The 14388-nt window shown below is 48.7% G+C and overlaps 7 protein-coding genes across 7 annotated transcripts; 5 read left to right on the top strand and 2 right to left on the bottom strand.

Moving 5' to 3' along the window:
- Positions 1-204: 204 nt before the first annotated feature.
- Positions 205-3703, top strand: PHATRDRAFT_49932 (predicted protein; the record flags this gene model as incomplete). Its single annotated transcript, XM_002184747.1, has 2 exons — positions 205-392; positions 583-3703. 2 exons carry the CDS (start codon positions 205-207, stop codon positions 3701-3703), a joined length of 3309 nt encoding a protein of 1102 aa, XP_002184783.1.
- A 718-nt stretch (positions 3704-4421) lies between these two features.
- On the top strand, positions 4422-6098 carry PHATRDRAFT_49931 (predicted protein). Its single transcript, XM_002184746.1, has 2 exons — positions 4422-4954; positions 5057-6098. Exons 1-2 carry the CDS (start codon positions 4476-4478, stop codon positions 6033-6035), a joined length of 1458 nt encoding a protein of 485 aa, XP_002184782.1. The 5' UTR covers positions 4422-4475; the 3' UTR covers positions 6036-6098.
- A 228-nt stretch (positions 6099-6326) lies between these two features.
- Positions 6327-7816, bottom strand: PHATRDRAFT_49930 (predicted protein). The gene is made up of 2 exons (XM_002184656.1): positions 7640-7816; positions 6327-7158 (listed from the first exon to the last, which is right to left on the bottom strand). The coding sequence occupies exons 1-2, from the start codon at positions 7796-7798 to the stop codon at positions 6793-6795; spliced, it is 525 nt and encodes a 174-aa protein (XP_002184692.1). The 5' UTR covers positions 7799-7816; the 3' UTR covers positions 6327-6792.
- Positions 7760-9315, top strand: PHATRDRAFT_23623 (predicted protein; the record flags this gene model as incomplete). Its single annotated transcript, XM_002184745.1, has 2 exons — positions 7760-7912; positions 8124-9315. Exon 2 carries the CDS (start codon positions 8413-8415, stop codon positions 9313-9315), a length of 903 nt encoding a protein of 300 aa, XP_002184781.1. The 5' UTR covers positions 7760-7912; positions 8124-8412.
- A 487-nt stretch (positions 9316-9802) lies between these two features.
- PHATRDRAFT_40761 (predicted protein) lies at positions 9803-10237 on the top strand (the record flags this gene model as incomplete). Its single annotated transcript, XM_002184744.1, has 1 exon — positions 9803-10237. The coding sequence occupies one exon, from the start codon at positions 9803-9805 to the stop codon at positions 10235-10237; it is 435 nt and encodes a 144-aa protein (XP_002184780.1).
- Positions 10238-11298: 1061 nt separating this feature from the next.
- Positions 11299-13258, top strand: PHATRDRAFT_40760 (predicted protein; the record flags this gene model as incomplete). The annotated part of the gene is made up of 3 exons (XM_002184743.1): positions 11299-11622; positions 11752-11804; positions 11827-13258. 3 exons carry the CDS (start codon positions 11299-11301, stop codon positions 13256-13258), a joined length of 1809 nt encoding a protein of 602 aa, XP_002184779.1.
- A 418-nt stretch (positions 13259-13676) lies between these two features.
- On the bottom strand, positions 13677-13919 carry PHATRDRAFT_7292 (predicted protein; the record flags this gene model as incomplete). The annotated part of the gene is made up of 1 exon (XM_002184655.1): positions 13677-13919. A coding segment is annotated over one exon (243 nt), but the record flags the coding sequence as incomplete, so codon positions are not given.
- Positions 13920-14388: the final 469 nt, after the last annotated feature.

Raw genomic sequence — 14388 nt, 5'->3', positions numbered from 1 at the left:
GAACCCCGTGCCGTTTTCTCGTAGGGGGAGAATCCCGAGCTCGTCGCCCTCGTTCCGTTCGGGGCCAGCTTCGTGCCTCCTCCGTCACTCGACACCGACACCCTGTGCGTTAAATTGGTATTAGCACGAGCCGTAGTAGCAGTAGTAGTAGCATTAGGAGTTGTCCTCCTGTCATTCGTGCCTAGTTGACGGGTCGCGACAAGTATGGAGGCTGCGAATTCCGCCAACGAGGCCGTGGTGGAAGTCGACGACGATGCCGTTCGCTTCGAGGATTTGACCGTCGACGACGATCTGCCGATTCTAGAACGGGTCGTCCGCTACAGTCGGTCGCAGATTGCCCTACAGCGCCTAGTGCACGTTAAGATGCTGGCGGAAACAGCCGAAATTGTTGGGTACGTGTGCAACGAGCATTGTAGAAAGAACGTCAGGAATGGAAAATGCTCTAGAAAAGGGGAGAGAGGGTCTACGTTTGTACTGTTGAAAGGGACGTGTCTTTCTGTAGATATGTATTGTTGCTTGTGTTACTCACGACGCTCTTCTCTCCCCATTGATCAAACCCTCTATCCTTTGAACCCGTTACAGGCAACGTTCGACACAAGAAGTGTTAATCCCCTTGCTGCGATCGCTGGTCAGCGATCCGGAAAGTATCATTCGGCAACACGTTTCTACACAGCTCGTCCCCGTCTGCATCGTTTGCATGGTCAAGAACGTCAGCAACGTCGCCGAACTCGTACAAAACCCCGTCTTCTCTAAAGATTACGACGAAAAGGGTTACACTCTCGTTACCACAACCGTGCTCGGACATATAAACACGCTCCTGGAGGATTTTGATCTGGATGTCCGTAGAGCGGCCGCCGACGCTCTTTCGGGACTCGCTTTGCAAATTCGACCCGCTGATGTTCCCCAGGCCTTGCTCCAAATCCCTCTCGCGCTCGCCGCAAAGTTACCGAAAAATCCACACGCCAAGAAAAAGACCGAAGCGGATCAGCACGTTGAGGAATTGCGCATCACGGCGGGTAATCTGTTGGCCGAACTTGGTGGTGCCGCCTCGGAACACTCCACTACCTTACTCGCATCGTCCACGTACGTTTCTGGATTGATTCTCCCAGCCGTCCTGAAATTGTGTGACGACGTTTCCTTCCGTGTCCGACGAAGTGCGGCCCAAGCCTTGCCACGCATTCTCGGAGCATGCTCGTTGAACGATGTGGAGGAGACTATTCTACCGGCGTTCGATCAATTGAGTCGAGACGACTTGTATCGCGTTCGGAAATCCACAGGCGAGTGTCTGGTGGATATGAGTAGATCCATGATGTTACTGGCGGCGAGTAACAAAAAGGCTGAAAGAACGCTTTACAAATTAAGACGCGAGACACTAATTCCTATTGCCGATCGCTTGATTCAAGATTCGCATAAAATGGTCCGTCAAGGTATGATGCAGTTTCTGGGACCCTTCATGGCTAGCTTTTATCCATACCAGACGTCTGCTCTGCGCGATTTATTGCCCGGCACTGTCGAATCGGACGGCAGCAATCACATGGGGATCGTGGCCCAATTCTTTCCGCACGCCACATCCATGGTGTCCCGTCTCAACTCGGCACAAAACATTAGCATGTCGGCACCTACCCCGGTGAACGTACATTTGGACGAAATTTTACACCGTGTTCTATCCGAGATGGATGTTTTGCACCAGGCACTGCCGGCATTTTTGCAAGCCTCCCGCATGTCGGCGCTGTCACTAGCCGCCGTCGCGACCCACCGGAATCGTAACTTACCGGACTCGGAAGACGTTGACGTACTGATAGACAAACTATTGGATTACTTTGCCGCACTCGCAATTGTATCGACGGGCGACGAAAACACCGACGCGGAAATGCGTGTATACTGTGCGTATAGCTTTCCCGCTCTTATATTGCTACTGGGAGCGGACAATTGGGAGGGGGCGATGCGTACATGCTTTTTTACACTCATGAACCCGAACTATGCCAAAACTCAACAACCGGAAGAAAAGCAGTCCGACCCGGCGGAAAATCTGAACGTCGCCGAGCCACCCCTGCCAGTGAAACGCTGTTTGGCGAGTAGTTTACACACGGTTGCCAACATCCTGGGACCCGAGCTGGCCGCCTCCGATATTGTACCTGTTCTGCAGGACTTCTTTTTGAAAGATCCAGATGAATCCGTACGACTGAACGTCATTCGCAACTTTCCAGCATTGTTGCAAGTGCTCTCCCCTTCTGATCGCAAGGGCCCCTTTCTCATGTGGAGCGAAATTGTCCGTGGTGAAGAGTTGCTGGGTATCAAGAAGCGCAGTGCACACAATCCGGTTGTGCTTAACTGGCGACAGCGTGATTATTTGGCGCGATCTCTGCCGGATCTGATTGGTTTGGTGGAGCCGTCTCTGGTGCACGAACATATCTGGCCCATTATGAAAACGCTCTTAACCGATGCGGTCTCTATAGTCCGAGATGACGCCATTTGGTCGATTGCCATGATCCTTAAAGCTTATTGCTTGGAGTCATTGCAGGCATGGCCGAATGTGTCCAATTTTCGAGCTTTCGGTGCTCAATCGTGTGCGGAAGTCATTGATTGGTTGAAAGAAAGTATTCTCAAGCTGGGAGTACCTAGAGAAGCTCGTATAAAACCCGTCAACTTTTCGGAGCGCCAGCTATACTGTCGAATTTGCGCCACGCTAGGATTGGCCCTGCGCTTTAGTGAACAGATTGAAGGGGACAAACAAGACCCAGTCTCGGTGTTGAGTGGCAAGTTTAAGACGTTTTTCTTCCCAAAGTCGAAAAATCTGCAAGACGACCTCCCAGGGCCGTATCAAGCCATGACCAAGTCGGAACAGAAACACCTTCGACGCCTTCTGCTGAACGAGCTATTGCCTCCAGCATTGGAAATGAAAGAAGATCGGATATCTAACGTCCGCGTGTCTTTAATGAAAACTCTGCAACTCATGCCAGCCGAAATTCGTGCAACGCCTCTTGTCCAACCAGTTCTTCAGGGTTTGGTCGAGGAAGTGGAGACATGGGAAAATTTTGCAATTTCTGATCAGCCAGTGCCCAACCCGCTAAAGCAATCCGCATCACAGGCTGCGCTGTATCAGCCCGCGCAACGCTCACTTGCCAGTGGTGCTGTGTCGCCACGAGCGCAACAGAGTGTCCCGGTGGATTTAGATGCGGAGATGCCCGACGACCGACGGTCGTCTTCGGACGACTCGAGTGCATCAGCAGAGGACGTTGCCGAATCGTCAGATTGGAAGACGGTAGTGTTTCAAGCTGGACCGATCGGCATGCAGCTGGAACCCACTGCCGATGATCGTGCTTGTCGGGTTTATGGTTTTTTGGATTCGGGTGATGGAAAGCCGTCACCGGCGCGGCATTCGGGCAAGATTGAGTTGGGCGACGTCATCGTCAAGGTGAACGGTAAAGATGTACATTCCTACGACGACACGATTGCGGTTCTCAAAGCAGGTGGCCGTCGGGAAATCACTTTTCGACAGGGAACAGCCGACGACGATTACGACGACGACGAAGAAGAAGAGAGTGTAGGAGGATTTTCGTCTACCGACGACGAAACCGATCGAAAAGAACGGGAACGCAAGGCAAAGAAGGAAGCCAAGAAGGCAAAAAAGGCCAAGAAGGAAACAAAGAAGAAAAGCCGTGACAAGAAAAAGGACAAACGGAAAAAGGAGGAAACAGGATGAATATTTTCAGCTTAAACTTAGCTCTGTGTACCTAGATACATAGGGACACAAACTATGTCCGTCTTTTCACTGAGGATTTGAGTTTCAACTGCATAACGATATACTAGCGGAGAGTCATGCATGTGTCACAAGTCCTTCCGCTAATCGAGCCCAGTCCTCAGGCATCATAGATTCCACGCACGCATTGCAAATGAACAAGATTCCAAATAAACACGATCCCGTGCCGTACTGGAGGCAACTCCGTTTGACTTTCAACGGTAATACGCGATGAAACTGTTTCGATCGGTCTTATATTGGAACGTGGCCATGGAGGGGTAGGGCGACGGCGATCAACAATACCAAAAATGTGACATTGAATGGACCGGCGTACACGCACGCCGTGCTTACATGAAGGAAAATTTATTTAATACTGACACCGTTGTATGTCTATTTAGAGATTTTTCCGCTCACGCCCGTTCTAGATAAACAACACTCAGATATATTATCAAGCCATACGATTATCCTAGGAATAAGTAACTAAAAACGTTTACTACTTATAGTTTAGAGTCGCTCAAAAACCCGCGGGGTCGACTCTTGCATAAATTTTTCCGGCCTAATGCGTTCCAACTGTTCTACCTGTCCAATGCGCAAGTCCGTATCTCTCGCTCAAAATTCTCCAATTGGCTTCCCTACTGCCTCGCTTGCGACACTTTGGCCGTATTTATCCATTTTTGGCTGGCAACCCTGTCTCACTGTCGATCTGCTGCCATTACAATTCCCATTTACTGTTACCATGAAGTTTCTTTCCGTTGCTCTCCTTACCCTCTTTGGATCTTCCCAAGCCAAGACGATCAGCAAGCGTCGTGTTCTGGATCAGAAGAAGCTGCTGCGAGCTGCTGTTCCCGTGAACCGACAGGGCGAGCGACGCGTTGAAGAGCAACAGCAGGGACAGCAGCAGAACAACGGAGGAGTGGAAATTTCGGCGTATCATTCGATTCAATTCAACGAATGCTTGAGTCTGAGCGCGCAGCCTGAAGATGAGACCATTTTTGGTGACGACTACATTGCTTACACCAAATCGGGACAAATCGTTCCCCAGAAGTCATACGTGCTCTTTAACGTTTGCGAGACAGAATCTTCCTGTCGATACGTTTCGGACGAGAACTTGTACATGGTGGACTTGGCCACTTACATGGGTGCCATGGTGGAATATTTCCCGAACAAGCTTGAGAAATACTGCCAGGCCTGCAATGATGCTCAGGACTATTGCGTGTAAGTACACTTCTAGTGATTTTTGTAGACGACGTTTCGAGTGCGTCGCTAATCTTTGATCTCTGGAATTTGCACTACAGGAACGGTGCCACCGACGATCAGCAGAAGTGCCGAAGATCAGAACAATGGTGACAATCAAGCGAACAACGCTGATCAGAACCAGGAGGAACAGCAAGACGGACAGGCTGATAATCAGGGAGGGGGACGTCGTCTTCAGGGCTTTAACGAAACCATCGACTGCGATACATGTTCCTCAAAGGGATGTTTTGAGGATCAGGATCAGGATAACGATGGTCAAAATGATATACAAGAAATTGTAGACTGGGCCACTAACATGATGGCATGTCAGGCCACTACCTCATACTGGAACACCAACGTTCTCCTTTACTCCGGCTTTATTTGTAACGAAGCCGGAAACGGTGTTGAAGTTGGTGTTTTTATGGACGCGGATTGCTCGATCTATACTTCGCTGAAATCGTACAAGACCTTGGTTGCTGGTACGGAAGATCAGACCTACCTAAGTAACAGTCAAACGATCGTCACTTACCCGTTCCTCAACGACATTGAGTGTGTCGACTACACCTACATCAACCCCTACAACCAAAACGGTAACAAGAATAACCAGAACCAAAACCAGCAGCAGGAAGTCAGCAAAATTTGCCAAGAGCTCGTCAATGGCGATGCTTTGATGAACATTGCAGACTGCAACTCTGACGGACAAGACGACAACGCAGCCGAAGCTCAAGCCGACGAGGAACAAGAGGAAAACTACTCCTGGTTCACCTACCTTATTTCCCAGCAGGACATGAACAACAACCAGAACGTCTGTTATATCGTTCAGGCCTTGGAAGGCGAGTACTCTTCGGCACGCACTTACAATGGAAACGAAAAGACCGGTTCTGGTCAATCTTATGATTACAGTAAGAGCACCAGAGGCCCTGTTGGAGCGGGAGGTGTTGTCGGAATTGGTCTTCTTGTATTGATTGTGGTAGGAGCAGCCGTGTTCTTTGTAAAGTCCTCTGCAATCAAGGACTCGAAGAAGCAACCCCTCGTGAACAGGGCAAATGGGGCGATGGCCTAACTGTAAATCCGTTTCTCCATCTTCATTATAAATGTTCCAGCCTTATAATGATATCGCTTCATTTTTATTCTCTAATAGTAAACAGATATTGCATAATGTCATTAAGTAAATACAAAAGCTCAACAAAAGTTTGCATCGAACTATCATTGCTGTCCATGGGTTCAAGGAGGCTAGATAGTTCTGCACCATTTATCTCTTCAAAAAGGGACGTACTTCGTCCCAGTAGTATTTTATCCTCGTCTCTTGCACATGATTTACCCTACAATGAGGACTGTTATGGATTTGAGAGTAGCAGATCATCCTTCCTACTATAGAATTGGGTCCATCTAACTGGTGGCGACACATCGTGTGAGGTGCTCTGTCGCCTGGTATCCTGCAACGACCAAATAAGCGTTCGTCCAGGACTACGTTGAGGATACTTTTGAAGCCCGAACAAACATCTCCGTAGCTAGCAGGGGCACAGAAAGACACGATCGAAACGAGATCCAAAGGCACTCGTGCGGCTGAATCTGGATCACATCGGCAAAGTCGTTCGGTTTCCCTTCTCGCGTGAGCGGTCGAGTTGAAACGCTCGCGTTGCCAGGCGGTCTCGACTAGTTCAGACAACGAAAAAAAAGCGTTTGCCGCTCAAATTGAATCATTCCTAGACGAAATATGACTGATGCGGCAACATTATGCAGTGATGTACGTTTGTTTATAGAATGCAGAAAAAAGCGTTCGTTAGCTGAAGAGTAGGCTTCCGGGGCAACCGAACTAATCATTCGGAACTCGAATCGTACAAGAGTGAACTCGCACTGATCAAAAAAGGCTCATCTTGTAACAACAACTTTTCATTCCATTGAAGCGTACTTGTGCGAGATCGCTTAGAGGGGCTCTCGTATGGAGTTTGCTCTTCGCATTCGTCTTCATCACAAATTGGATTGGCACGTTTCAGAGTCCACATGTCCTCTTGATTCTCTGAGTGTGATTCCCACTGTCGGCGGAAAACACTTATATCGTACTCTTCAATATCTTCGCGTGTCTCGGCTGTCGTTGAAAAGTCGACTTTATCATCATCTAAAAAGCTAGTCGGCCGAGCAATAGCGAACGTCTGCTGCGGCTTGGCAAGCATATGTTTCTCGTCCTGTTGAGGGTGTTCCATAGGAGCCACGCGGATGCGAATTCGGTTGCGAGCAAAAAGCGGTGAGCGAATGGATGTAGCAGTCATGGTGTTAATGGGAATCGCTATCGAATTTCGTTTGATTCGGATGCAGCAGTCAATTTGTGTCTCTCCGTAGAACAAATTCAAATTGGTGGGAGAGCACCACGATGCGCATTGAGAATTTCCTGCGAGCCGTTTTTGTCTGACACAAACTTGGTTGGCGAATTCACGACACTTCGCACGATTGTATTTACGTCGAATAACACAATGTCAAGTCGTTAGAGTAACCGTTCCCGAGAGCGCCGGCATCCATCCGTTGAACTGATTGAGCGTTGAGTGCTATTGAAGCCTGAAGTCGCAACGACAATCAGTTTTCAAACAGAAGGTGAAAACCACAGTGACACACTCCGTTCAAACAGCACCATTCCTAATCATCCACAAGACCCGGAAAGCTAAAACTCACCTTTTGGCCGCTGCTCATCTTCCGAGGAGTCTTGTTCTCATGCAGCCGCTGTAGAGGCCTGCGGGAACTTCCGTAAAACTTTTTTTCTCTTAGGTTTTCAGTGACACATTGAGAAGATTGCTGAGATTGATCCCTTGAATGGAAGTTGCGAGAGCTCATGGTGAGAGGTTGCTCTCCCGTTGAAAATGGAGTGAATATTTGTGTGGGACGACAGCTCCTGATTGATTTCGCGGATTGCTTTCAAAAGAGCCGTTGGAGCCGAAAGCAATTTAGGTATGCTAAATTATTTGAAGAGGAAGAAAAATTGGTAACGGCGGCGCGGGCCCGCAGCCGCCAAAGGGCAACAATGAGTCGCGCTAGTCCATTTGATACATCCTTCGACTTCTGTGCTCTTTCCGTGTCTCCAGTCTAGTATCGTGGTTGGTCGTCCTTTGTCGTCGTGTATCAATAGGTGCGCTTACATTACTTAATTTTCCTTTCACAGTCACTCTCTCTGTCAGCACGCTGCGCGAACTTTCAGATACAGCCGTCCGATATAGCAGCGCACTCCTTGGTAATAACATTCTTTTCACCGCATTATTCTGTTCATCATTCGTCCCTCTTTGTTCCAGTTGATCTGGATTCTGACGATCTTTCGTCATCGCCTTTCACTCGCCTTTTCTTCGACGCTCCTGAGCCGCCTAGCAACGACGGTGTCGAAGAAACCCAGTCGATTTCATTCTACAAGAGCTGCATTGAGTCATTCCTCTAAACGAAATTTTTGTTCGAACAGAATGTTGGCTAATCTAATCGACGGCAAGAGCATTGCAGCAGATATTCGCACTGAAATAAAGGACAAAGTTGCTGCCATTGCTAGCAATGGTGGGACAGTTCCTGGGTTGGCGGTCATTCTCGTCGGTGCTCGCCGTGATTCCCAAACATACGTCAATATGAAGAAGAAAGCTTGTGCTGCAGCCGGCATAGTGTCAATAGGATACGATTTCGAAGACAACGTTACGGAAAAAGAATTGCTCGCGACGATTCAACGTTTGAACGTAGATTCCGCTATTCACGGGATTTTGGTCCAGCTTCCTTTGCCAGCTCACTTGGATCAGGATAAAATCTTGCAGGCGGTTGATCCCGCAAAAGACGTCGATGGGCTTCATCCTATGAATGTGGCAGCCTTACAGCTATATTCTGGAAATGCTTTGGAAGCTCCGTTCAGTATAGCATGCACTCCGCTCGGATGTTTGGTTCTTTTAGAAAAAAGTGGCATCGACCTCAAGGGGAAACATTGTGTTGTTGTAGGACGTTCTCAACTGGTTGGATTACCCATGGCACGCCTTCTGCTAGGAAGAGATGCCACCGTAACAATAGCTCATTCAAAAACCGAAGACATCCAAAGTTTGACACGCACCGCCGATGTCGTTGTTGCCGCGGCTGGTCGCGCTCACTTGGTCGAGGGCAATTGGATTAAACCAGGTGCGGTCGTAATCGATGTGGGCATCAATAGTGTCGACATTGTCCCGGAAAAAGAGGGCGGCAAAACTTACAAATTGGTGGGTGACGTGGATTTTGATGCCGCCGTGGAAGTATGTTCGCAAATTACTCCAGTTCCGGGCGGCGTCGGGCCGATGACAATTGCTATGTTGTTGAGAAATACTTTGCGATCGTGCGAACGCTTGAAATTATCTTGATTATTCTACTGATAGACCAATCTCTTTTTTCCAGAGATGTATAGCTTAGTCACGGGATAGCTCATCCTTGTAAATGTGAATCGGTATAACCGGTAAAAATAGGGAAACCGTCTTCACTCTCAGCTTGTGATAAGTTTCTCTCAATGCTTTGCTGGTGCGATCTAGCTAGCTATGTCGATTGTATTTTGATTGGCGGAATTTGTCGTTTTCCATTTTTCTTGTCCACAACGTCAAATTCCAGTTTTCATCGATTTCTGCAACTCCAAGTCTCCTATCAAAGAGTCGGGTGCAGCTTTATTTGGATCCAAACGTGGCCTGTCTCCTCAAGACAGAGTCTTCTTCTACATAGGCAATTCGGATAGACTATCCCGTTTGCTCCCAAATCTTTGCTCGTTCCTGCATCATATCGAGGACCTGTCAAAGGCTTTGCTTGACAGTGAGTACGGTAGCATTCATGATCCGCGCAGTTGTGCTATTTTTCTTCGCAATGCCTGGTACACTGAATGGATTCAGCACACCACGAGGGCGCTCAATCGGGAAAGTAAGAAGAAATGGACCTGCCATGTTAAGAAAAGATGATAAGATCACACCGGGTGAAGATGACAAAGTAAAACTACCGACGAAACTAAATCTAGACAGCGACAAGGGCAAGGAAAACGTACCAATTCGGATCCCCATTCCAAGTAGTGTCCAAAGAGTTCTCGAAACAATTTACTACATATGGAGCTACGTCGTTATTGCGCTCGGAATTGCGCTCTCTTTTGGATTACTTCTGAATATCTTCGGCTACGGGTATCAGTTGACGGAAGATGGCTTGCGCATTGATTCAATTGACCAGTTCCGTACCGAAAACCAATTTAGAATCGAGGTGATCAATAGCATGAAGGAAAGTCGAAAGGGAATCAATGTAGACTTTAAATAGAATTTGATGCGGATCCTCTTAGTAACGAGGTCTCGTGATCTGCTCAGCATTGACCAGTGTCTCCTATCTGAGCTGGTTTCTTATGATGGCTCCTGCTACCAAAAGGAATTGCAAGTAATGAGAAGAGACTTTGCCGTATCATTGTTTTGTGACAGCATATTCATTAGGGCGTCAGATGGATGTAGAGCAACACCTTCATACATATATCCGGTATTACAATACCTAGCACAAACCCGTTGAAGAGCAACATTTTTATCTCACTTTTGGAAACATCCACAACCTCAGTTTTGATGGAAGGATTCCGTGGCGGTAAAATCGAAATTGAACGCCCAGAGGACTAGACAGCTGCAAAATTTGCGCACGTCCAACATCCCTGCATGGAGTGATGCCCCAATATTTAGGACAAGCGAACAGCATCGACAAAGAAACCACAAGACTACTTCAGCTACCAGCATACAGGAAAAATAAGGGAGAGAAATGCAGCAGCTCTGGCAACAGGGAATTGAAGACGAGCTCTTGCGAAGATGGATGGTTTCATCACAAACGGAGCGTGTTGGGCGCAGCCCCAGGAAGAAGCGACATTCCTTTTCATTTCTTTACCAATGATGGCGAATATGTGATCAGACGATTGTTTGATCGTAGAATCTAGGTTGCGCTCTGCTACTGCGAAAGCTTATTACATACCTCCAGCTAGAGATGGCTTTTGTTTACTAATCTAATGCAAGGGAGAGGCCTTAAAGTTCCTTAACTACGAAATGAGGAGCAAGAAGATTTTCGGGTCATGATTTTGAAATGTATGCTAGCATGGATGCCTATAAGACTCAAGCCAGACTATAATTCTCGATGACTTTGAGAACCATTAAGACATTCAGCGGCATAATCCATATTCAAAATAATATCGATTTTGGTCATCACATTTTCCCACGATGCCAACACAAACTGACGGTGCATACCTGCACATTGGTAATTTTCGGATTTTATTTGTGATTTCGCCTTCGATCGGAGGGATCTGAGGAGGCTTCATCGGTATCCCTATTTGCGTGCTTTTCGTAGTCCATAGTATGTGTGTCAAACTGAACCCAAATGAAGGGCAGATGGGAGTCCTTTCGAAGAGATCCAACGGCATCAGGAGGACAGTTGTACGACCGGCGGCGGCCACTTGGAGTCGTTCAGAGTTCATTGTCCTCCTCTGCGTGTGGTGGTGGGGTCCTGGAATTTCATGGGTGAAAGCACAGAAAAACCGGGGATGCGATAAGATCATTGGTAGCTTTACTGCCCAAGAAATGAAAGATGCGGGTCGGCAATTCCTTGTACCCATTGTAGACAGCACGCTCGTCAACAACACCGGTAACGTCCTCTTTTTTACTGCTCCATATGACGTTCAGGTAAGGAAGAAAACGCAATTTTTTGGTACTTTTGTCCAGGCGTACGTACTGAGAATACGGGGTAGATCTAACTGACCGCATCCTCTGCAACTTTTGAAAAACATGTCGTCAGGTCCTTAAAACCTGCAGCTCTTGCTTCGATACGGACCGCTGGCTTATTTCCATCGATCGAAGCGTGCCAGGTCAGTATCTGCAATACTGTAGTTCGACCGGGTATGGCTACGAGCAAACCCAGTCCTCTCTAGTTTTTTTGCCAATAGATCCATTGACGGGCCAAGTTCTACAGCGTGTCAAGTTACGGACATTTGTGTCCTACGGTGGTATGGGTCACGATTTGGGGACAACGCCAACGGTCGAATGGCCAAATTCCGTACAAGACTTGATCAATGCGGTCCAGAATGAGACAGTATCGACCGAATCCTACCAACAATTCATGTCCAAATACTTGCCCGGAATGCTGGCAGCCAGTAGTGGTTCCATTGGGTTGTTTCCGGACTACTTTGGTTACGGTGAAAGCAACAACATGAACCGTGCCTTGTACTGGCCCCGGATGCACGAGCAGACTACCGTGGTGAGCTACTTGAAGTTACAGCGCTACATAGCGAGTCTGACGGGAGGATGCACCTTACTTGATGATGCTGTGACCATTCGCGGGGTTGAAGAGGGCGCCGCTGTTGCCATAGTTGCTTCGGATAGCTTGCGACGTTTTGGCTCTGAATCCTTAACGGTCTTTGCCGGGGCTGGACCATTGGACACAGAAACATTACTGTATGATACAATACAAGCCTACGAGGACGACAATGCGACTCCCCAACTTGATCTTATCCTTGCATTCATGGCGTTTTCGTTTTCGGCGGAGATCGCTGGAATGAACAATACCGGTTTTGCCCAGCCTCTCGCAGCAGACGAGTATAGCGCAGCGGTGGCGAGTACCGATCCTGACCAGGTTTTGCTAAATTGGTTTGCTGCACCTGATCCGCCCAGCTCAAGTGTCGTGGCATCGCGTGTCCCTATCAACAGTATCGACATTGTGCGCCAGTCGGTACGAGAACTCTTTGTGCAAGCTCGGGCCTCGGGAGAATCGTCCCCCTGTCGAACCTTGGCTTCTGGGGCTGAAAATGGTAAACTATGTGAAGCCATTGTCGAGGCCTCATCCTGGCGGCTTTTGGAAGGAGAAACTCGCGATGTCATCTATCCCTATCAATTGTGTTTCGGTCGAAACGACGAAATCTTTACGAGCAATCATTACCCCTCCAGAATATTTGCAAACAGTTTGGTCAATTTTTATCGTGGACCAATCGGATTTCCCGACTTGGCCCCAGCGGGCGACCACGATCGCGTTCGTCAACTTTGTTCGCTGGATCCGATTTTATTTTTTAATTTGGAAGGGCACGCACCGCAGGACGAAGAAAATCGGCCGAACTACAGGACGCCGCTTTCGGCCGAAGAAATGCTAGTGTGCGAGTCCGGTCCGAGCGGATCCACAATGGCACCAATGCTTTCGCAGCCAACAGATTCTCCCTATCCCACGTCCGAGCCAATCGCAGCGTCGTCTATCGAGCCAACGCGGATCCTTACGTCAAGAATAGGAGTGTTGGTACTTGTTGCTTATTTGTGTGGGGGTGAACTGATCTGACTCCATCAATGAAACAAAAAAAAATAATTGAACGCTATTGATTACTGCAACAAAAAATCGCAAAATATCTCCGTCCTCTTTCCAATTCTTGCCCAAAGTGCAACTGCATACATCCGACGCGACTTCGCACTCTTTTTCAGAACTGACTACTTGCTACGCTTTCGTTTTCCATAACCGCTGCAGCAAAAACTCCACTATTGCGGAATTCGGGAATAAATAAATCATCCAGCGCGTGAAGGGCGGACTCAATGTCCCGCAATTGCGCTTCGTCGGCAGCTCGTCGAGCTGCATGGGTCATTGGTGCCACGAATCCAGTTTGCGGTGCGATACCAGTCGTTGCCGTACTATGATGACTGTGCAAAGCGTTGCCACTGGGCATCGTGTGGCGGCCGGTCTGTGAGGGTCTGCTAGACGGTACAGCGTTGCCAATGGAAGCTGCATTGCCTTTGGAAACCGCGCTGCCACTGGATGCCATATGTCCCCTGGAAACCGCGCTGCCACTGGATGCCATATGTCCCCCGGAAACCGCGCTGCCACTGGATGCCATATGTCCCCCGGAAACCGCGCTGCCACAGGATGCCATATTTCCCCTGGAAACCGCGCTGCCACTGGCTGCTATTTTCCCCCTGGGTGCCGCATTGCCACCGGGTGCTACATTTCCGATAGGTGCCGTGTAGCGGTTCTGGACCCTGGGTGGACGAGGTTGATACCATTGATCGCCCATCCGTTTCTTGATCAAGTCCCGCTTTTCTCGCTCCATCTGTAGGGAATGACGGATTTTGGCAGCCTGTCGGTAGGCTGCCTTGGCGTAGCGTCCCCGATGCGCCGTCAAATGTCCAATGGCGACTTCAACAATAAAGGCATCCTCTTCCAAAGCAGCGTTGGAAGCATCGTACTGCTGCGTTTGCAAGAGACGGCATATTTCAGAATCGGCTAGTTGTATCGCTTCGTGAATGTGTTGCAATGAACTACCGTACAGTTGTGCACCCTGCAGCCAACAGCGGGGTGTCGCGTAGCGGCATGACGTAGCGTGACAGGCGTCGAGTTCCGATTGTGCGGTAGTGACGCGAATCAAAATGCGGCGTTGCACCATACTCGCTTCCATGCTCGATCCGTCGATCGCGTGGACC

The sequence above is a fragment of the Phaeodactylum tricornutum genome, chromosome 25, assembly GCF_000150955.2.
Source record: "Phaeodactylum tricornutum CCAP 1055/1 chromosome 25, whole genome shotgun sequence".
NCBI classification, from domain to species: Eukaryota; Bacillariophyta; class Bacillariophyceae; order Surirellales; family Neidiaceae; genus Phaeodactylum; species Phaeodactylum tricornutum.
The sequence above is the reverse complement of the archived record's forward strand: the minus strand, read 5'-3'. Positions and strand labels throughout refer to the sequence as shown.

Coding starts and splice junctions, on each gene's coding strand:
- PHATRDRAFT_49931 (XM_002184746.1), top strand. CDS start 4,476: ATGAAGTTTCTTTCCGTTGCTCTCCTTACCCTCTTTGGATCTTCCCAA. Junction 4,955..5,056: donor GATGCTCAGGACTATTGCGT/GTAAGTACACTT, acceptor ACCGACGATCAG/CAGAAGTGCCGAAGATCAGA.
- PHATRDRAFT_49930 (XM_002184656.1), bottom strand. CDS start 7,798: ATGAGCTCTCGCAACTTCCATTCAAGGGATCAATCTCAGCAATCTTCT. Junction 7,159..7,639: donor AGATGAGCAGCGGCCAAAAG/GTGAGTTTTAGC, acceptor CACCCTCAACAG/GACGAGAAACATATGCTTGC.